This window comes from Amblyraja radiata, chromosome 7, assembly GCF_010909765.2.
Source record: "Amblyraja radiata isolate CabotCenter1 chromosome 7, sAmbRad1.1.pri, whole genome shotgun sequence".
In the NCBI taxonomy this organism is placed as follows: Eukaryota; Metazoa; Chordata; class Chondrichthyes; order Rajiformes; family Rajidae; genus Amblyraja; species Amblyraja radiata.
This window is the reverse complement of record NC_045962.1, coordinates 38,429,226-38,452,332: the sequence shown is the minus strand read 5'-3', so window position 1 is coordinate 38,452,332 and position 23,107 is coordinate 38,429,226. Positions and strand designations below refer to the sequence as shown.

Below are 23,107 nucleotides of genomic sequence, written 5' to 3'. Positions count from 1 at the left end.
TCCGGCCACCTTTGTGTACTGGAGGTGCCTCCTGCTTCCGACCTTGAAGGCGCTGGAGGCATTTGGTTCGCCCTTAACTGGCCCTTGCTCCTCTCGTCTGACGTCTCTAGCGGCTCATCCCAATACCACAGTCCACCAAGCTTTTCGGGTCTTCCTTCAATGGAGTTCCACCGTCCGCCAATCCTTTGGGTCTTTTGGGTGGGCATCGGTGCTGCAGCATCTTGGGAAGGCCTCTGCCACGCAGCACCTCTGGAAGGCCTCTGATTGATGGTCCCATTGAGGACATTGGACTTTGTCTATGGAAATGATGCTGTATAATGCTAACTATATTCTGCATTCTGTATCTTCCCCTTTGTTCTTTCTATTGTATCTGAGTTTGCATACAAAACAAAGCTTCACTGTACCTCAGAACACGTGACAATAATAAACCTAAACCTAAAATGTTCTGCCCGATTGGATATAACTGGATATAATTCCAATGTTTGCAGGTGTTACAAAACTCAAAATGTGTAATACATGAGAAGGCTGTGAGGGGAGTTAGGAAGATGTAGATTCATGAAGTGTATAAACTGGTAACAGGTGATAATGTCAATAAGCTTTGGAAGCAAGAATGAGAAGATTCAAGAGAAACCCATGGTATACTCTTGAATTGGTGCAGAGCATAATATAGCACCAAACAGGATGAATAGGAAATTAGAAAATAAGCTCAAATCCATAGACAAAACATAACACCAAATAAAATACATGCAGCATTTCAGTGAAGAGCCAAGAGGTTCATTCAGAATCTTTAAAAAAATTACCTGCATCAAGATCTGTGCCATTTCTTTCCCGGTATTTTGTATCAGTAAACACTTTGTTGTTTAATATTAAACAGATTCCAAGTGGTGTACTGTCCATTTTGTATTCTTCAATAGGCTGTTGAAACATTTATTTCAACATGAAAAACAATTCAGGCAATGTGATCTGTTCCCAAGATGAGGCTTTCCAATCTAGGATATCTGAGACATCCTGTTTCTTCATAACATGTGATGATCCCCCCCCCCCCCCCCCCCAAGTTGTTGTGGATGGGCCCCCCACCTATCTCTCTGTTTTCCGCGGTTCTGCTCTCACTGACCCCCCTCCCCTCCACCACCAGATGGAATAAGGATAGTTCCCATGGCTTTCACTTTTCAACCCACCAGCCTCTGCATCCAACACATCATTCTCCAACAATTCCGCCACCTTCAATGTGATTCCACCGCCAGTCACATCTTCCCATCCCCACCCTTCTCCACTATACGTAGAGACCACTCCCTTTGCAACTGCTTGGTTTGCGCATCATTCCCCATTCAACTCCCACTGTCCCCAAAGATTTCCCCAGCAAGAGCAGGAGAAGTAACAGTTTTCCCAACACCTCTTCTCTCACTTTCATTCAGGAACACCAACAGGTCTTGCAGGTGAAAGAGAGGTAACTTGTATCTCTTCCAACCTTGCTCTAATTTCCAGCATGAGCAGTTTCCTGTATCTCCAGGCAACGTGATGGTGTGTTTAAACCTAGCCTCACATTCAGGTCAAACTGCTTCATCCGTTGGATAATTAAAAGAATCCTTCTCCATTTGAGTTTGGGAAGCAAAAACACATTTGACCAATAATAATTGGTAATATAAAATGAGGAAATTTTCAAAGACATACCAGGTCAATTTAGCATTTGTGGAAACAAAAATAGTGTTAAAGTTTCCCGATACATTAACTGGTATCTCTTTCTACCGATGCTGCTTAACTGGCTGATGTTCCAGCAATTATTGTTTTCATGAAAGTTGTCATATTGCACCAGGTATTTTGTGTCTGGGGGTCTGGTCTCCCTACCTTAGGAAGGATATACATGATGGAAGCAATGAAGCAAAGGTTCACCCGATTGATTCATGAGGACAATAAGTTTGTTGTATTTAGCAGATTAGGCATGCAACTCTTTACACAAATGTGAAGTGATTTCTTTGAAATGTACAAAATACTGATGGGGTTTGACAGAGTCGATAGGGGGTTGATATTTCCCGTGTATGGGGTTCAAGAACCAGGGGGTCACAATTTCAAGACAAAGATTACAAATTTCTCTTTGTCTTGAGATGGTGAATATTTGCAATTCTCTCTCCAAGAGTTCTGTGGTGTATATTTCAAGAGTCAAAGGTCAAGAGTGTTTAATCGTCAAGGTGAAAGGAGATATGCGGCACAAGATTTTTATAAGAGGGTGGTTGATCAGAATATGCCGCCAGGGTGGTGGTTGAAGCAAATACATTAGTGGCATTTAAAAGACTTTTTGATACGTATATGGATATGTATGGAATGGAGGGATATAGGTTATGTGCAGGTAGATAAGTGATGGTCTTGGCATCATGTTTGGCACAGACATTGTGGACCAAGGGGCCTGTTCTTGTGTTGCACTTTCTACGCTCTATATTTTAAAACAATTAAATACATTAATACATTAATACAAATAAATGTACATTTGTCACTGATACAATGAATTGATAATCAGTAACACCAGCTCACTAGACTATAATAGTGCAAAACAAAAGTCTAGTGTGCCACCAAAACAAATATCACAGAAGATCATAGTTGTGAGGTAAGTTATGGTTAATGTTGTGCTATGTTCACGACCCTGATGATTGCTAGGATGAAGCTGTTCTTGAATATGAAGGTTATGGTTTTCAGGCTCTTTGACCTTCTTCCCGATGGTAGTAGCAAACAGAGAGCATGACCAGGGTGAAGTCCATCTGGTCAAGGAGACAATCACCTTCAAATCTTTTGGCCGTCCAAGCACCTTTACTTCAGTAATAACAACTGCACTCACTTCTGCCCCCTGACTCTCTTAAATTTTGGACACATTGCTGGTGTTTTACGCCATTTTCTTTGTTCCCCATTAATACTTCTCCAGCATACCTTTCCAGTGGTCCACTCTTGCCTCACTTTTATTCTTTATATATCTGGAAATCTTTTGGCATCCTCTTCTATATTATTGGTTAGCTTATCGACATATAGTCTTTTCTCCTCTTACTGGTTTTTTCGTTGGTTTTTAAAAGCTTCCTAACTTCCCACTAATTTTTGCCATGTTATATGCCTTCTCTTTTGCTCTTATGCTATCTTTGACTTCCTTTGTTGCAATGATGGCCTCATTCTCCCTTTAGTATGTTTTGGATGAAAAGATCCTGCGTCTTTCGATTTACACCTATAAACTCCTGCCATTGCTGCTTTACCATCATTCCTGCTAGAGTCCCCTTCCAATCAACTTTAGCCAACTCCTCCATCATGCTCCTTTAGCTACTCCCTCTCAAAATACCCACAGGATTCTACATCTTCTGATCCTATGTAATTTCTTGCTATGGATTGAATTTCATTCCTTACCAACAGAGCAACCACACCCCTCTGCCCACGTGCCTGTCTTTTCGATAGGATGTGTACCTGTGGGTGTTCAGCTCCCAGCTCTGATCCTCATTCAGCCACAACTTTGTCATGCCCACAGTCATACCTATCAACTTCTACTCGCCCTATATGCTCATCCACCTTGTTTTGTATACTGTGTGCATTTAAATGTAACACCTTCAGTTCTGTGTTCTCCATCTCTCTCAATAAAGTCGTCCTAATGGGTCCCCATTAGACTCCCATCCCTATCTAAACTTTCTGTCATGTTTCTTGTTCTGGAGACTTCAGTAATCTCTCTGGCACGCTCCTTCCTTTTAACTTAATCAATACCTTTCCAATCTGCTGATCCCAGCCCCCCACTATTTAGTTTAAAGCCTTGTCTACAGCCCTAGTTGTGCAATTTGCCAGGACCCTGGTCCCAACATAGTTCCAGTGGGATCCATCCCATTGGAACTGCTCCCTCCTTTCACAATACTGATGCCAATGTCCCACAATTCAAACCCACTTCTTCCACACCAATCTTTACGCCATGCACTTAACGCTCTAATCTCATTGATCTATGTCAATTTGTTCATGGCTCAGATAGCAATCCAGAGATTATTTCCTTTTTGGTTCTGCCTTTTAATTGTTCCCAGCTGCTCAAATTCCCTCAACAGAACCTCTTTCCTTGTTTCATCTATGTTATTTGTACCACGACAACTGGATCATTCCCCTCCCACTCCAAATTACTCTCCAGTCAAGCTGAGATGTCCTGAACCGAGGCACAAGGCAGGCAACTCTAAACTGTGTCTATTCCCCTGAGTATACTATCCTTGATGATAACTACGAGTCCCTTTTCTTCCTCCTCTTGAATGGCACCCTGCTCCATGGTTCCATGGTCAGGTTGCTCATCCTGCAGACCACCCTTACTATCATCTGCACAGGGAGCAAGACTCTTAGACCTGTTAAATGAGCTCAAGGGCTGAGGCTCCTCCAACACTGCCTCTCGGATCCCCCATACCTGCCTCACTCACAGCCACACCCTCTTCCTCCTGAACACGGACTGAATTGGAAGAAGTTTAATCAAACAGGTATGACTGACTCCAGGTATACAGAGTCCAGGAAATTCGCCCCATCCCTGATGTGCTGCAGTGTTTGAAGTTCAGATTCCAGGTCATCAATTTTGAACCTGAATTCAAAAATCAACCAACACTTGCTGCAGATGTGGTGTGCAGAACCACAATAGTGTCCACCAGCTCCCACATGATACAGCTACAGCACATCACATAATCCTGCATCACTATTTTATTTATTCCCAACAGCTCCTTTTTAAAATCCCCGCTGCTGCTACTCCACCTCTAGGCTTGAAACTGACTCGCTTGCTAGCTCAGCACTCCTTTCCTCAGCCCTTCTCACCAAAGCCTCTTGAGCCAAATCCTCAGTTCTGCACTTGGCCTCAACACAGTACTCAACACGACCTCTCTAACAACATGGCCGCACCCCATAGGATGCTCTGTTATACATTCCTTCTATTTTATTGGTTGATCTGTCTCTTCCTTAGACAATCAGAAGTGAGAGTGCTACCACTGAGCCACTTTAGGCAAGCCACAAGAGGGAGATGTGCATTTGGGTCCAAACTCCTGAAAGCGATGAAGGATGGAAATTGCCAGACAATATTTTGTGTCAACTCTCATAATGTGGATTCTGTTTTCAGGAAACAGACTGCATGTACTCTCTATGATTTATGCTATTTGCCTCAAACTAAAACACTTTGAAACGTTTATCAAAAGCAAACATACAGAATCTCCCAAATGAGGGCTGGAATACTCTTGGAAGCGCAACTGCTTTTATGTGCACAATGTACGCACACAATGCCTACAGGTTATCTGATGTTGGTCTAGATTTTGCTATTGTATCTATTAGGCTGTTGGCTTGCTTAGTGATCCTAAGGCAAATGAGAGAAATCCCAATGTCCAGGACTGTTTGTACACCCAGGCAATTCACAGGAAAAGCAGACAATCAACATTTGTAATGCAAACAACTGCATATTTTGGAAATCTAAAATAAAAACTAAGAATCTGGAAATACTGAGCTGGCCAGGCAGCATCTGTGGTGAGGAGAGCAGCAATTTAACAGATGCTACCTACTGAATATTTCTAGCATTCTGATTTCACCTCTAACTGAACAAACATCTTGTTCTATCCTAACGCAGACCTGCCTTCCTCAGAAATTGAATTACTGCGTTGGCCAGAGGTTTAATTTTCCATTTTTCAAGCTTTTACATTGAAACAAATACTGTGCCAAAGTAACCTTCTTTATGGAGCTGTGCAGTAATAATAACTTTAAGATGCTGCATTTATGCTCGTCAGAAGCGAGAGACTCCTGCTGGGGTATGTTTGCAGAAATGTCAACCTCCCCACAATACCTTACCTCACTGATCTTTTTCCCTCTCTTGCCTGGAGATATGAAGTCCCCTCCAATGAAACAGCACAGCATAGATCACCAATTTAATTCGTTGGGGAAGCTTAGAATAAATAGGTACTTTTGAGAAATATTCATGTTGTTTCCTGTGGCCTCATCAATCTGCATGTTTTTTTGACTTGCCTTGTTTGAACTTGTACTGATGGAAAGACTTTTCAAAGTGCCAGCCATAACATCGGACGAGGAAGCTGTTGAGGTGTCTATTGAGTAACACAGAGAGAACAAAATCAGAATGTGACACCAAACGAAATTAGATTTCATATAACACAACGCTCTAACAGTTTTCAAATGACACAAAGAGCAGGGAGTGGAGTTTTGAGAACACTTGCTCTTTAAAATGTCCTTTGCAGTGGCCATTCAGCACCCTCCGAATCTGAGTACAGGATAAGTTCGATTCAGTAAGAAGCTCAATTAAGGCAAGACATGTGGGCTAAGGCTTGACATTGGCTTTGATCTGAGGATCCAATTTTGATGAGAGCTGGATCCAAAAATTGAGGCTGGTCATGAAGTGGGCCCTGGAGACCATCAGACATTGGGGAGAGTGATGTTCTCATCTGGGCCAAGACATCACTGGCATCTCCATTTAATGAGATGTAGCTGCTCTGGGTATTTACAGTTTGGGATTATACAAAATAGCCGTCCTGTGTCAACATCAAATGGAATGGCCAGTATTCCTTTTGGATATTTGAAATCCCCTAAGGGGCCATCATAAATCTGAGTGGTGGATAAAATGAAGTCGAATGGACCTGTGGAATCCAGCAACTTTGTGAAAGAGTGACACAATGCTGATGAAATGATAGGTCAAGTGTGCAAATGCCTGTGCATTATATCAAGTGTCGATATCTGGAAAAAGAGTAATTAGGGAGAATATGTCCCGTTAAGGATCATCAAGATTGTCTATGTATGGAGGCACAGGAGATGGACGAGGTATTAAATGAATATATCTTGGTGTATTTATCATTGCGAAAGGCATGGATGCTATGGAACTTGGGGGAAGTTAATAGTGATGTCTGAAAGAGAGTCAATATTTCAGAAATGGGTGTGCTATACAAAGCATGCCATTAAACTGTACAGGTTGTAATGGAGATTTACAACCTTGTCACAATGTCTGGAAGATTTAAGTAACTAGCAGAGGCTTGAGGCTTGATAGGCTGAATCTTTTTATGCTGGAGCATAGGACACCGAGAGATGATCTTGCAGAGGTATATAAAATCATGAGGGGCATAGATAAGGTGAATAACCACAGTTTATACCCCAGTCTAAAACTAGAGGGCATATGTTTAAGGTGAAAGGGGAAATATTTAAAAGGTAATTTAGGAGCAACCTTTTCACACAGAGGAAGGCATCTGTATGGATTGAACTGCCAGAAGAAGTGATAGAGGATGGTACAACTATGGGATTTAAAAGACATTTGGACAGGTACATGGATGGGAAAGATTTGGATGGATATGGGCCAAAAGACCTGTTTCATTGCCCTATGACTCCAAGACTCTATAGGTTTACCTTTGGAGAGAACAGTGGTTTGAAAATTGATGAATACCTTATTCTTTGTAATTATGGATGGATCCAAAATATTCAGATGGGATTTCAGTTGAAAACGTTGGGGTGGGAGATTGCAACCTTCACGTGGTCCACCCTGTTTCGACTAATGCAATCAACCCGACGTGCACAAACAAGATCAAATAGAACAAGTTGACCTACAACTTTAGGCTGTGCCATATGCAAGAAGAAGAAGAAGTTGAAAACATTGTAATTTATTTCTGAACTGGAAGCATTTGCTGTGAAAACGTAAGCTGTGAAAGTGAATCCCTGATCAAAAATATGGAGGGAATCGAAAATATGGTAAAGAAGGTAAACAGGACAGACAGAAATCTCCTTTAGCAGATTTTCATCTTCTTCAAAGTCTGCATTCATGGAATATGTGGTGGAATCAAAAGAAAACAGAAGCAAAATACTGTGGCTACTGGAAATGTGAAATAAAACCAAAAGGGTCAGAAACCCCACCAGCCAACATCTTTTGGGAGAGAACATTTTCAGACTGGGGTGAGTGCAGACACTGGCACAATGGTCCCCACCAGGGTTTACTTTCTAGTTTTGGGTATGAATTGCAGTTTGGATATTAGAAGCAATTGATTTACACCTGTAAATATTAATGCAAAGCGAGAGGAAAGATGATCGATGTGGAAAATAAACCTCTTTCTATTTTCACCCACTTTGCTCTGCAGATGAACATTCTTCTCCCTGGAAATTTGTATTTTCAGCTGTTGGGTCATCCACCTGTGAAATAGAAGAAAGCAATTTGATTATGTGTTTTGTATCAATATGTTTTTCCCTTCTTTTTAAGGTTCAATCCACGCAATGAGCCTCCATGGTAAATATTTGATCATGAATATAGCACTATTGTGCTGGAGTTATTGTAAAGTAACTGCCTCTTTTCCGCATCCATACCCATTCACAGCTGTTCAATAAGAGTACTTATTGGCCGTTTTCTATTAAGTTGACCAGTGTGAGCAGAAAAACTTACCTCCATATTGTCATAGCAACTTTATGTTATAATGTGTCCGTTTATTTTGCTCTGCAGTGCTGATTTATTGTTTTAAGGCTTTTAAAAAGTGATACTTCTGTCAATTTGATTTAATTGATGACCTATATTCCTGATCCACATATCAACAGACCAATGGCTTTGTACTTCACTCAAATAGAAGTTTAGGGACTGGGCTCCCATTTTAATTCAGAATATATATGTGTCCTTGGGTCTGGTAACCTGCCATCCAAAATCCTTTCCTCCCACCCCTGCAATCTGAAGAAGATCTGTTGAATTATTCCAGCATTTTGTGTCTTTTCATCCAAATTCCATTTTGGTTTATTTGAGTACAGTATCTCTGCTACAAATTTGGTTAAATATTAACTGTAGAAACTGATATGAAGGGCTCACAGTACAGAACATCAAAACATAACTAAATAGCAATTAAATGAACTAGTAATGAGGGAGACAAGAACTGTTAAATTAGTTTCTTTGTTGATATCAACAGGTTTAAAAAAAGAGTAAAACACCCAGAAATAGGCAATCAAGAAGCCTGCAGCATGGGAGGTCAAGGTAGTAATCAAATTATTTCTGGGCCTGAATATTGCCTTTCAAACATTTTTCAGAAAATAGTAGTAGTAGGCCATTCAGCTTGCTCCAACTTTCAATATGGTTGTGGCAAATTATCCACTGCAGTACCATATTCTCACCTTCTCTCCATACTTCTTTATCCCTTTAATTAAGTTTAGTTTAGAGATACAGCACGGAAATATGCCCTTTGGCCCACCGAGTCTGCGCCGACTTGTGATCCCCGCATACTAACACTATCCTGCACACTAGGGATAATTCACTTTGGAGTGTGGGAGGAAACCAGAGATCCCGGAGAAAACCCACACAGGTCAGGGGAAAATGTACAAACTCCACACAGACAAGCACCCGTAGTCAGGTTTAAACCCGGGTATCTGGTGCTGTAAGGCTGCAGCTCTACTGCTGAGCTACTGTGCCGCCCGATTGACAAGATATACACCGCCTTCATCAAAATATATTCTCACATGGCCTCCACTGTTGTCTCAATAAGATTTGAACGGTGTAATTCAAACTGGAAATAAGCAATCTCTATCAAAATAATGCTGTATTCATAAGGATCGGTGCAACATATAGAACATTGCTGGTCATAACCAAAGCTTTCGGGTGTTTTTCCTTATCAAATTAGTTAAAGCCCAGTATATATATTTTTTTCTCTCCGTTCATATCCTGATTGATACAGTAGAAGAGGGTAGTGAGTAAAAACAACAATATTCAGTCTAATATCTGATAGATGTAGGAATTCTTATAATCTTACAATAGATGGAGTTTGCTGAACCTCTTGGTGAGTGTTGGTTCCTGATGAAATAATTGGCCTGGCATCAACCTCAGCAGGGCATCTGATCTTTTGGTCCGTATCCTGGGTACACATTTCAAGTCCTTGTTGCTTCCTGCTTTCTTGAAGTGGATGTACAACTTAAAGCAAAAGTAGTAATCATTTCATTAATGGCATGTTCTGATTTCTTCTCATGCCATTTAAAAAAAAGTTATGATGGCTATATTGTGCAGATCATTATAAATGAAACTGTGGGCCACGGTTTTGCTAACTAAATCTCAACTTGCTCATTGGTGGCCTCTTGTTCTTGTTAGTTGTTGCAAAACAGCTGCGGGAGCAAAACCACAACCAAAAATTGTAAGAGATAGGGTGCCAACATTTTCAAAGATAAATGCAACATAATTCATCGAGACTATGTGGACAAATATGTGATTGTATGCCATGTAATCAGGGATCTTGGTCAGGCTTCATGAGGTCAGCAGTACATGATCAAACTTCCACAAGTTACAATGCAGATTTGGCAACTTTTACAGAGTGAACATGGTGGTGGTGGGCCAAGACAAAAGGAGCAGAACATATTGGAGAGCACCACCAAGTTGGAAAAGGTTAAATAGAAGATGGGGCATAATCATAACATAAAGCAAGCTATTGCCAAGTTTAGAGTTTTACAAGACTTTTTTCCTTTTAAGGAATGGGAAGAAGAGAAGTAAGAAGTCTGTGTTAAGGCACTGGGAAAAAATAGGTATGCAAAATCAGGTGACGATTAGTGATTTAATGACAATGTAAGACCACAGAATTTAATGACACAAAATAGTTGTGTGCTATCAGCTATCATAAGAGGAAGAGAATGATCCCTATCAGTAAGCCTTCCCTCAGCACAGAAACTGTATTCAAATCTGATGATGGCAATAGAGTCTCAGTGACATTTAGGATCTCATGCACATGTACGATATAAAATGTGACTTGGCTTCCCTTTTGGACATAAACCTTTTCAAGCTGGACAGGTTGCAGCTGTATCAATACAAATTCAACATCCTTGTAGAGCTGTCATGGGATATTTAACCAATTTGGCAGGGATATGGAAGACATTGTAATTGTACAGTTGGGGAAGGTGCAATAAATATAAAAGGAAAATTAAGTCAGCTCAAAGACCTTATAAGAGGAGGTGGCATTGCCATTTTGATTCGGGAGTTCATTACCCGAATAATGAGGGAGGCTATCTTAGAAAACCCTTCAAACAAAAACATATAGATGGAGCCAAAGAACGAAAATGGGCAATAATTTTATTGAGGGTGTACTCTGGGCCTCCTAACAGTCAAGAGGACATAGATGAGGAGATGCACAGCCAAACTGCATTGCAATGCAAGACTAATTTAATTGTATAATACTAATAGAATAGTAGGGAATTGCACCTTCCCCAATTATACAACCACTTTGTCTTCCATATCCCTGCCAAATTGGTTAAATACCCCATGACAGCTCTACGAGGATGTTGGATTTGTTCCAGTACAGTTGCAACCTGTCCAGCTTGAATTGGTCTTTGCCAACCCATAAAGCCAAATCATATTTTATACCATAAATGTGCATCAGATCCTGAATGTCACTGGGACTCTATTACTATCATCAGTATGAACTGGGATTGCTTTCGGCTGGGCAGCACAGTGGCCCAGCGGTAGAGTTGCTGCCTTACAGTGCCAGAGACCCAGGTTCGATGCTGATATGGTGCTGTCTGCACAGAGTTTGTACATTCTCCCCGTGACCTGCGTGGGTTTGCTCCGAAATCTACAGCTTCCTCCCACACTCCAAAAATGTACGGGTCTGTAGGTTATTTGGCTTGGTATAATTGTAAATTGTCCCTAGTGTGCAGGATAGTGTTAGCCTGCGGGGATCGCTGGTCGGTGCGGACACGGTGAGCAGAAGGGCTTGTTTCCACGATGTATCTCTAAACTAAACTAAACTAAATTAAACTAGTCAGCAAATAGTCATAGAGTCATAGAGTGATACAGTGTGGAAACAGGCCTTCCGGCCCAACTTGCCCACACCAGCCAATATGCCCCAGCTACACTAGTTCCACCTACCTGAGCTTGGTCCATATCCCTCCAAACCTGTCTAACTGTTACTTAAACGTCTAGCAGCTTGTTCCATACACCCACCACCCTTTGTGTGAAAAAGTTATCCCTCAGATTCCTATTACATTTTTTCCCCCTTCACCTTGAACCTATGTCCTCTGCTCCCCGATTCTCCAACTCTTGGCAAGAGATTCTGTGCATCTACCCGATCTAGTCCTCTCATGGTCTGAAGAAGGGTTTCGGCCCGAAACGTTGCCTATTTCCTTCGCTCCATAGATGCTGCTGCACCCGCTGAGTTTCTCCAGCATTTTTGTGTACCTTCGATTTTCCAGCATCTGCAGTTCCTTCTTAAACACTATTCCTCTCATGATTTTAGACACCTCTATAAGATCACCCTTCATCCTCCTGTGCTCCAAAAAATAGAGACCCAGCCTACTCAACCTCTCCCCATAGCTCAGACCCTCTAGTCCTGGCAACATCCTCGTAAATCTTCTCTGAGCCCTTTCAAGCTTGGCAATATCTTTCCTATAACATGGTGCCCAGAACTGAACACAATATTCCAAATTCGGTCTCACTAACGTCTTATACACTGCCGCATGACCTCCCAACTTCTATACTCAATAATCTGACTAATGAAGGCCAATGTGCCAAAAGCCTTTTTGACCACCTTATCTACCTGCGACTCGACCTTCAAGGAACCATGCACCCGCACTCCGAGAAATGTAATATCTTTATTCAAGAAGGGCGGCACAGTGGTGCAATGGTAGAGTTGCTGCCTTTCATCGGGTGGGGGGGAGGGGGGGAGAGAGGGGGGGGGGGGGGCAAAATCTCAGGACTCAGGGACTTGAGCTGTAGGGAAAAGTTGAACAGGATAGGAATTCTCCTGATGGGTATCCTTATGGAGATGTATACAATCATGAGGAGCAAATGCACACAGCCCTTTCCCCAGGGTTGGAGAATCAAGAACTCGAGGACATAAAGTGACTTAAAGTGAGAGGGGAAAGATTTAATAGCAACCTAAGAGACACCTTTTTCCACACAGAGGGTGCATGTATATGGAACAAGCTGCCAGAGGGAGTGGTTGAGGCAGGCACCATAATAACATTTAAAAGACATTAGGACAGTTGGATAGGAAAGATTTAGATGGATATGGGTCATATGCAGGCAACTAGCTTAGATGAATTAGCATGAACTAGCATGGATGAATTGGGCTAAAGGACCATGCTGCATGACTAATTCTAATTGTACCATCAATACAGGAGAACAGGGCCCATTAAGAGTGGGAGGCTCAAAACTTTACAAATGAGCATAGAATGGAAACTCAAGAGGTTCACTGTGCTTGACAACTTTTGGAATCGATTGACATTAATTATTATTAACAAGAACATGGCTTCGTATTGAACAGTTGATTCCTTTTTTCTCCACATAGTTCTCAGATCCCATTCTCAACAACAATGATCCAAAGTAATACCACACATCCGGTAATAGATTGTTTCCAGACCGAGAACTGATTACTTGCGTTACCTATTGCATCATTCAGATAGATTTCCACTTTCTTTATCAGATCTCTTCTTTTAATTCCCTCCAGGGCTTTCAGCAAAAGCTGTAGGTCATTCGGTGAAATTTTTCCTTCTTTTTCCAATTCAGTGCAAAGATCCATCAAATTCTAGAGGAAGACAAATCACAAGCACTGCTTTCATCAACTGAGATTTTTCTTTTAACCTAATGATTTCCACCAATATTTCACTTCAATGATGAAACATTATAATCAATTTCACAAGTGAAATATAGCTGAGACTGATCGTGTTTTAATTTCTAGTTTGCTTAGAAATTTGATCGATAATCCGAGAAACATAGAAAATAGGTGCAGGAATAGGCCATTCGGCCCTTCGAGCCAGCACCGCCATACAATATGATCATGGCTGATCATCCAAAATCAGTATCCCATTCCTGCTTTCTCCCCATATTCCTTGATTCCATTAGCCCTTAGAGCTAACTCTCTCTTGAAAACATCCAGTGAATTGGCCCCCACTGCCTTTTGTGGCAGAGAATTCCACAGATTCACAACTTTCTGGGTGAAAAAGTTTTTCTTCATCTCAGTCCTAAATGGCCTACCCCTTATTCTTAAACTGTGACCCGTAGTTCTGGACTCACCCAACATCGGGAAAATTTTTCTTGCATTTAGCCCATCCAATCCCTTAAGAATTTTATAGAAGGATGGATGGGATCTTCAAAGTTCTCCCCCACGAGCTGCTGGCGGAGGTCTCGTGGCAACTGTTGCAGGTAGGTGAATTCAAAGAGCGGGCAGGGCAGGTGATCACCCGTGAGCGTTAGCATCTCGCTCATGAGGGCCGAGGGCATCCGGTTGCCGAGCCCGCCCATGTTAAGGATCTAACAGGCGCGCTGCATTCGGCTCGGCCCGTAGATCCGGAGCAACAGCTCCTTGAGGCCTGTGTATTTCCCCACAACAGGCGGGTTATCCAGGTAAGGAATGACCGACCAGCCGTCTGCTGGTCAAGGGCGCTTACCACATAGTCATAGTGAGTCTCGTCAGCTGTAACGCCGCGGATGTGAAATTGGGATTCAGCCTGTCGAAACCAAACCCTGGGCTGCGAGGTCCAAAATGTAGGCAGCTTCAGGGAGACCGCGTTGAGTTCGGTCTCGTCGGCGGCGGCAGTGGCAGAATGCATTTTTTTTTAATTTCCCTTCCAGGATTACACTCCTGGGCGTCTGGGGTCACCAATTCCGACTAGTTTTTCCAGCCAAAAACTAGTCGGACACAAGTGTGTGCTCTAGACACTCTAGTTTAATCTTCTGCATACAGCTCCCTACTCCTCAACTGACACGGGTATTGCCCGGCCTTAAATAACTCAGATAACGACCCCGTGACTCGCGCCTCCCCCACCAAGCCGCCGCCCTCTAGAGCCGATGGTTCGTCGTGACCTTGGGTTGCTATCAGGTGCCGCCATAAAGTACATGTTTTTTTAAAGATCAGAGAATTGGGGACAGGCACAGAAGAGGAGATGAGTCCTAATGTAGAACTACCATCCTATTGAATGTTGGAGAAGACTTGAGTAGCTTGATCCTGCTCCTATTTTCTTATGTTCATTGCATTGGTAATAAATCTACCTTCATCCACTTTTGCTTACCATAAGAGTTTTGCATTTTCCCTTGGGTATATTCAAGACATAAATTATGCTATTGAGCTCTTTATCATCAATCCCTTTGGAAATGTTGTAAATCAGAACTCTAAAAAGAAACAAGAAAAGTTTTAGGATTGATATCTGAAAGAAATGTTGAAGCTTTGTCTTTCTGAGAGTTAGAAATTATAGTTTTCTTCTCAATTCAAAAATCAATGAGTCCGGAAGGCAAATTTTACTGATGATAAGAAATGTTCATGCTGTTGGCAGCTGGTGTTTTTTAAGTTTATTTTCTCAGTTAGGTATTGGTCCTCATAATTCACCTGAGTGGCCAATCATACTTTGAGATTTTGAAAGTTGTGGACTCATAATCCAATATTATTCCCTTCCAACATTATTTTATCTGACGAGTCACAGGATGGCAATCAGAATCACAATTCTTAGCTCTTTGTTTGTTCTTACATATTCTGGCATAATTTAGATAAATTGTAGTTTAACCTGTGACCAAATATACCTAATTCCTAGAGCTGCACCAAACAATTATTTTTTGTAACCCTGCTAAGTCACTCCAGCACTTTATATCTTTTTTAGTAAGCTAGCATCTGCAGTTGTAGTTTTCGTTTTAGAGATACAACGCGGAAACAGGCCCTTCGACTCACCGAGTCTGTGCCGACCAACAATCCACATACTCTAGCACTATCTCACACACTAGGGACAATTTACAATTTTTACCAAAGCCAATTAACTGACAAACAGGTAGATTTTTGGAATGTGGGAGGAAACTGGAGAAAACCATGCAGTCACAGGGAGACTGGCAAACTCCGTACAGATAGCACCTGTGGTCAGGATCAAACCCGGGTCTCTGGTGGTGTAAGGCAGCAACTCTACCACTGCGCCACTGTGCCACCCTTGTGTCTTCAAATTAATTGTTGGATTAATCCACAAGATACTGCTTATTTGAACATAATTAGTTTGGAAAGTGGGCATTCAATTACTTAAAGAAAGAGATGGTGTCGTTGAGATAACTCTAGTATTGTTTACTAACCTATCTCCTGAGTGAGACATCACCTAAGGAAAAGGAGGTTAAAGATATGGACTATTGAGTGTTCACAATGATGTCACCACCACAGTGGAGAAACCAAAGACAAATTGTGTGACTACAAGCCATTTAGAACGGAGATGAGGAAACACTTTTTCACACAGGGAGTTGTGAGTCTGTGGAATTCTCTGCATCAGAGGGCAGTGGATCCGTCCGATCCATAGTTAATTCTAAGTTATTCAGACTTTGGCCTTTCTTTCTTTGATAGACAAAATGCTGGAGTATCTATGACCTTCTTCTTTGATTCTTTGACCTCTTACATTGCTCTAAAATGCCAATTTAAATAAGAAACAGCTTCTCATCCTTAGATTGGAAATTTGTATCCTCGGGACTTAATATTGAATTGAACAATTTCACATAAACACCCTTTATCACTCCACAAATACAGCTGTTTCTTTCAGTTTCATTGTGTTTCTTCTTTCTCTTCCATCTCTAATTGCTATATTTTTAAGTATCATTACTTTAACCACTTTCGTCTGCACCTTCTCTCAGACATTTCCCTTATTTTTTCAACATCCCCTCTCTGCAAATTATAACACTTGTCATTGAGTCACACAGCAAGCAAGATGCGCCATCTACACTTGTCCCACTTGCCCACGTTTGGCCCATATCCCTCTAAGCCTTTCCTATCCATGTATTTGTCAAAATGTCTTTTAATGTTGATATAGTAACTGCCTGAACTACCTCCTCTGGCAGCACGTTCCATATACCCTTCACCCGTTGTGTGAAAAAGTTGCCACACAGATTCCTATTAAATCTATCCCCTCTCACATTAACCTATGTCCTTTGGTTCTTGATTCCCCTATTCTGGGTAAAAGACTGTGCATTCACCCTATCAATTCCCCTCATGATTTTACTCGTCTCTAAGATCACCCCTCAGCCCCCCGTGCTCCAAGGAATAAAGACCTAGCTTGCCTAATCTCTCCCTATAGCTCAGGCCCACGTGTCCTGGTAACACCCTTGTAAATATTCTCTGCACTCTTTTGCGTAACAAAATCCTTCCTATAGCAGAGTGACCAAAACTGAGCACAATACTCCAAATATGGCCTCACCAACATCTTGTACAGCTGTAACATAATATACTCAATTTCCTGGCTGATGAAGCTTTAAGGGGCTGTCTGCGAGTTAAGAAGAGTGTCCTCGACCTTCAAGCTCGAGGGCACTCGCCTGGAAAACCTTGAGCTGGATCGACCGACAGCGTTGAGGAACGCGCGCACACACACACACACACACACACACACACACACACACACACACACACACACACACACACACACACACACACACACACACACACACACACACACACACACACAAGCGGGGGAGCGCTGTCTGAAATTCAGACCCGCGATGAAGAGGAACGTCAAAGACAGCTGCACAGTAATGTTAAGTCCTTTAGAGAGCGCGGGGGGTGGGGTGGTTTATTATACTTTTTAAGAAGTATAATAAAGTTTAGTGGGCATTTTACCTACCGGTCGGTTTTCCTTGGTCCTGAAAACTCCAATGAGCCGATCAAAATGCCCGGTAAGCGAAGGAGATTGCCTATGGCTGCCTGCCTGTAACTAAATAACGACCCCATTCCACTGCACTACAAGTTAAAAAGAACCATGCCGATCAAATTTTACTCGCGGACCTAGCACTTATCTGCATTAAATTGCATTAGCCATTCCTCGGCCCACTTGACCAGCCGATCAGGATCCCGCTGTAACTTTTGATTACCATCTTCACAATCTACAATGCCACCCACTTTAGTGTCATCTGCAAACTTACTAATTAGGTCTTTACACTCTCGTCCAAATCTTTGATATAAATCACAAACAGCATTGGTCTCAGCTTCAATCTGAGGCACACTTCACTAATCACTGGTCTCCACTCTGAAAAACAACCTTTCACCATTACCCTCTGCTTTCTTCCATGAAGCCAATTCTCTATCCAGGCATATAACTCTCCCTGCATCCCATGTAATCAAACCTTCCAGAGCAGCCTACCATGCGGGACCTGATCAAACCTTTTCTAATTTTTCCACGTTCTTGCCCTGAACTGCCAACTCAATTTATCTGGATACTGCGTGTTCTGCAGATTGCATCCACCATTCCTAGTTTTGTTTTAGATTACAAGCACCTGCATATTTTGCATCTACATATTTTGCTCCACCAAAATATACAGATGCTGGTAACCTAAGACAAAAACAGAAAATGGGCCTTTAGTACACCACTAATCACAGGTCTCAGGAATGATAAGTATGAAATGTGGAATTTTCTGCCTCCGAGGGCGGTGGAGGCCGGTTCTCTGGATACTTTCAAGAAAGAGCTAGAGAGGGCTCTTAAAGATAGTGGAGTCAGGGGATATGGGGAGAAGGCAGGAATGGGGTACTGATTGGGGATGATCAGCCATGATCACATTGAATGGCGGTGCTGGTTCGAAGAGCCGAATGGCCTACTCCTGCACCTATTGTCTATTGTCTATTCAGAAATCAATAAAGCAAGACAAAGGTGTAGGAAGGAACTGCAGATGCTGGTTTAAATCAAAGATATACACAAAAACCTGGAGTAACTCAGCGGGACAGGCAGCATCTTTGGAGAGAAGGAATGGATGACATTTCGGGTCGAGATCCTTTGAAGAAATTAGGGGAGAGGGATATACATAGAAGTCAGGGGAGAAGGATATACATAGATAACGAATTGTGAGGTGTGAGAATAGGACAAAGGGAAGGGAGATCAAGGAGAATGTAGAGTAGGTACACAAAATTGCTGGGGAAACTCAGCGGGTGCAGCAGCATCTATGGAGCGAAGGAAATATGCGACGTTTCGGGCCGAAACCCTTCTTCAGACTGATGGGGGGTGGGGGGGGGGGGGGAGAAAGAAGGAAAAGGGGAGGAGGAGGAGGAGCCCGAGGGCGGGCGGATGGGAGGGTGGGAGGAGACAGCTAGAGGGTTAAGGAAGGGGAGGAGACAGCAAGGGATAGCAAAATTGGGAGAATTCAATGTTAATGCCATACGGACGCAAGGTCCCCAGACGGAATATGAGGTGCTGTTCCTCCAATTTCCGAAGAATGTAGAGTAGATCGTTGTTAGCTGGGGGAAGCTAACAACAAAGCAAACAGAGATAAAATGTATAGGAAGGAACTGCGGATGCTGGTTCAAGCCGAAGATAGACACAAAAAGCTGGAGTAACAGCGGATAGGCAGCATCTCTGGACAGAGATAAAATGAGTCGGACGAAGCCATTGATTGGGTAAATTTGAATATGAGTGATCTCACGACAAATGTAAAATGGACCAGTTAGAACTTCTACAAATATGGTGAAAGGGAATAAATTAGCTTGCATAAAATGGACTGAGGCAGGAGAAATTATAATGAGAAATAGGGAATTGTGAGGAATTAAACAAACATTTTCTGTCTCTTTTCACAGCAGAAGATACGGAAACTCTTCTGGAGATTTGCAGGTGAACGGAGAGGTAACAGAACTAAATATTAGTAAAAATATAGTATTGTGGAAATGAATGGACTGAAAATACCTGAGGATTTTGAAAAATATTGATATATTCTTGGAAGTTGTAACAAGCAGAATACATAATGGAAACCCAGATGATGTGATATTTAAGCTTCAAGATGACATAGAAAATAGAACATAGAATAGTACAGCACAGGAACGGGCCCTTCAGTCCACATATGTTTGTGTCGAACATAATGGCTAGTTAAACTGATATCAACTGCTTGTACATGATCCATATCCCTCTAATCCCTGCACTTCCAGGTGCCATCGAAAGGCTCTTAAACTGCACTTTCGTATCTGCCTCCACCACCACCCATGGCAATGCATTCCAAGCCCCCACTACTCTCTGTGTAAATAACTTGCCCAACACATCTCCATTAAACTCTCCCCCTCTCACCTTAAAGCTCTGCCCTCCAGTATTGATCATTTCAACCCTGGGGAAAAGATTTTGACTGTTTACCATATCTATGCCTCTCATAATTTTATATAATTCAATCAAGTCTCCCTTCAACTTCTGACATTCCAGAGAAAATAATCAAAGTCTATCCAACCTCTCCCTGTAACTGAAACCCTCTAATTCAGGCAGCATTCTGGTAAACCTCATCTGTACCCTCTCCAAGGCCTCCACATCTTTCCTGTAATGGGGCGACCAGAATGGACCATTGGGATCTCTTCTGGGGCAGAGATGACCTGTACAAAACAGATGGGTTGCACCTGAACTGGAGAGGCACCAATATTCTTGCAAGGAGGTTTGTTAGAGCTACTCAGGAGTGTTTAAACTATAATGGCAGGAGGGTGGGAACCAGAGCAGCAGTTCAATAAATGGAAAAGCTGATGAGAAAATGAAGGTTATGATATGCAAGCCTCAAAAGCAGGAAGAGGTTCATGAATATGGGGATAATGAAGCACTGATTGTTTATTTCAATGCAAAAAGTATTGTGGGTAAAGCTGGTGAACCTAGAGTCTGCATCATTGCTTGGAATTATGATAGAAAAAAATAGGTGCAGGAGTGCCAACATGAAATAGCAATGTTACAAAATTTTGAGATTTTAAAAATCAAGTCTGCAATTTATCCCATCAGATAAAGCATAAAAAGAAGTTTAATTTGACACCTAATTCACTTTCATATCTCAAGTATTTAAAAAGTTATGGCCATTTTCATACTTGGAAATTAGCATCTTGTTCCCTATTGATTTTCTATGGACATAACAAAAAAGCTGTGATCGTGGACAGTCAAAAGCCCATAACTTTCTTAAAAATTAAGAGAACTGAATGAAATTTTCAGTTATCATAGATTGAAGCATTCTGAAACAAATATAAAATAATCTTACTTGGATGACCTGAAATTAAAGCATATAATTAGTTAGTTACCCAATTGTAGCTAATTCCAAACTTCAATTACTAGATCTAAACATCTATCCATTTCTTAATAAATGATTAACATTTTTAAATAGCCTAAGTGTCCAAATAATATTCACAAATAATTCACAATAAAACATGATTTTTAAATCTCATTTACATTAATTTATAGGCCAAATGGAAGGAATTTAGTGTTTAATTGCGGTAAATTAATGTCCATTTAAATCAGCTTTCCAGTGGGATCCTGTGAACGCGCTGGTTTAGAACGTTCACATTGCGGTAGATTTGTGCCCTCAAATGCCCAGAAAAATACTGCGGGATATAGTGGGCCCCAAATTAGCTACTCGCAACATTAAATTTTGTATAAAGGGATCTTAAGAAGCCCTTTTTAACGTAAAAATAAACAGCCTACCTTCCGTTTTCCCCTGTATGAGATCCGGCCCGTTGTCGGCGGTCGCGGGTTTAGAGGTTAATTTTTAACCTACTATAACAAGTAAATAAAGCCCTTAAAACTAATAATAGCTCAAGCGACGGAATCTTCCAGCGATTTTTCGTTAATAATTAACTAGGCTGAACATCCTTGATTTGAACAGCCTAGGGAAAATTGCATTTTAAACCCGCCCCCCTCTAAACGGCGCCAAAATCGCGCACACGGGCTGGGACAGATTTTCAGCGATGCTTCAGTTACGTTTTGCAACATACCTACATGAAAAGGTTCCCCACCCCTGATCTAGCCTGTCCAATCCCTTAAGAATTTTATGTTTCTATAAGATAACCTCTCATCCTTCTAAATTCCAGTGGATATAAACCCAATCGATCCATTCTTTTGTTATATGTCAGTCCCGCCATCCCGGGAACTACCCTGGTGGACCTACGCTGCACTCCCTCAATAGCAATAATGTCCTTCCTCAAATTGGGAGAGCAAAATCGCACACAATACTCCAGGTGCGGTCTCACCAGGGCCCTGTACATCTGCAGTAGGACCTCCTTGCTCCTAAACTCAAATCCTCTCGCAATGAAGGCCAACATGCCATTAGCTTTCTTCACTGTCTGTTATACCTGCATGTTTACTTTCAGTGGCTGATGAACAAGCACACCCAGGTCTCGTTGTATCTCCCCTTTTCCTAATCGGACACCATTCAGATAATAATCTGCTTTCCTGTTCTTGCCAAAAAAGTGGATAACCTCACATTTATCCACATTATACTGCATCTGCCCACTCACCCAACCTATCCAAGTCACCCTGAAGCCTCATAACATCCTCATCGCAGCTCACACTGCCACCCAGCTTTGTGTCATCCGCAAACTTGGAGAGGTCACATTTAATTCCCTCATCTAAATCATTAATATATACAGTATTGTAAATAATTGGGGTCCCAGCACCGAGTCTTGCGGCACCCCACTAGTCACTGCCTGACATTCTGAAAAGGACACGTTAATTCCTACTCTTTGCTTTCTGTCTGCCAACCAATTCTTTATCCATGTCAATACCCTGCCCCCAATACCATGTGCTCCAATTTTGCACACTAATCTCTTATGGTACCTTGTCAAAGGCTTTTTGAAAGCCCAGATACACCACATCCACTGGCTCTCCCTTATCCGTTCTACTTGTTACACCCTCAAAAAATCCCAGACGATTAGTCAAGCATGATTTCCCCTTCATAAATCCATGCTGATTTTGACCAATCCTGTCTGCTTTCCAAATGTGCTGCTATAACATCTTTAACAATCGACTCAAGCACCTTCCCCACTACCGATGTAAGGCTAACTGGTCGATAATTCCCCGTTTTCACTCTCCCTCCTTTCTTAAAAAGTGTGGCTACGCTCAGGTTCACAGGAACTGATCTAGAGTCGAGAGAACATTGGAAAATGATCACCAAAGCATCCACAATTTCTAGGGCCACCTCCTTGAATACTCTGGGATGCAGACCACCAGGCCCTGGGGAATCTGCCTTCAGTCCCAACAGTTTACCTAACATCATCTCCTGACTAGTTTACCTAACACCATTTCCTGACTGATGTGGCCTTGCTTGCGAGAGGGACTCGACTGGCAGCTCAACATGCCTGGGTGTCGATGTTTCAGATGAGATAGAGAGAGGTGGGGGGAGGGGGTAAAAGAGTTGGAGGTGTTGCTTTGCTAATCAGGGAGAATGTCACGGCGATACGCGGAGAGGACATACTGGAGGGTTCGCCCACTGAAGAATTGT

At 42.1% G+C, this 23,107-nt stretch overlaps 1 protein-coding gene across 3 annotated transcripts in view; it reads right to left on the bottom strand.

Moving 5' to 3' along the window:
- LOC116975307 (caspase-8-like) overlaps positions 1-23,107 on the bottom strand; it is a 32,632-nt gene that overhangs the window by 3,060 nt on the left and 6,465 nt on the right. The window contains exons 3-8 of one of the 3 annotated variants that reach the window (XM_033024225.1): positions 14,959-15,058; positions 13,334-13,475; positions 9,723-9,880; positions 8,070-8,133; positions 5,980-6,059; positions 801-915 (exon numbers count right to left, since the gene is read on the bottom strand). In XM_033024225.1, the coding sequence (XP_032880116.1) occupies positions 801-915; positions 5,980-6,059; positions 8,070-8,133; positions 9,723-9,880; positions 13,334-13,475; positions 14,959-15,058 (659 nt within the window). Of the gene's footprint in view, positions 1-800; positions 918-5,979; positions 6,060-8,069; positions 8,134-9,722; positions 9,881-13,333; positions 13,476-14,958; positions 15,059-23,107 lie in introns of all 3 variants that reach the window. The other 2 variants (XM_033024226.1, XM_033024227.1) reach the window with 2 other exon arrangements.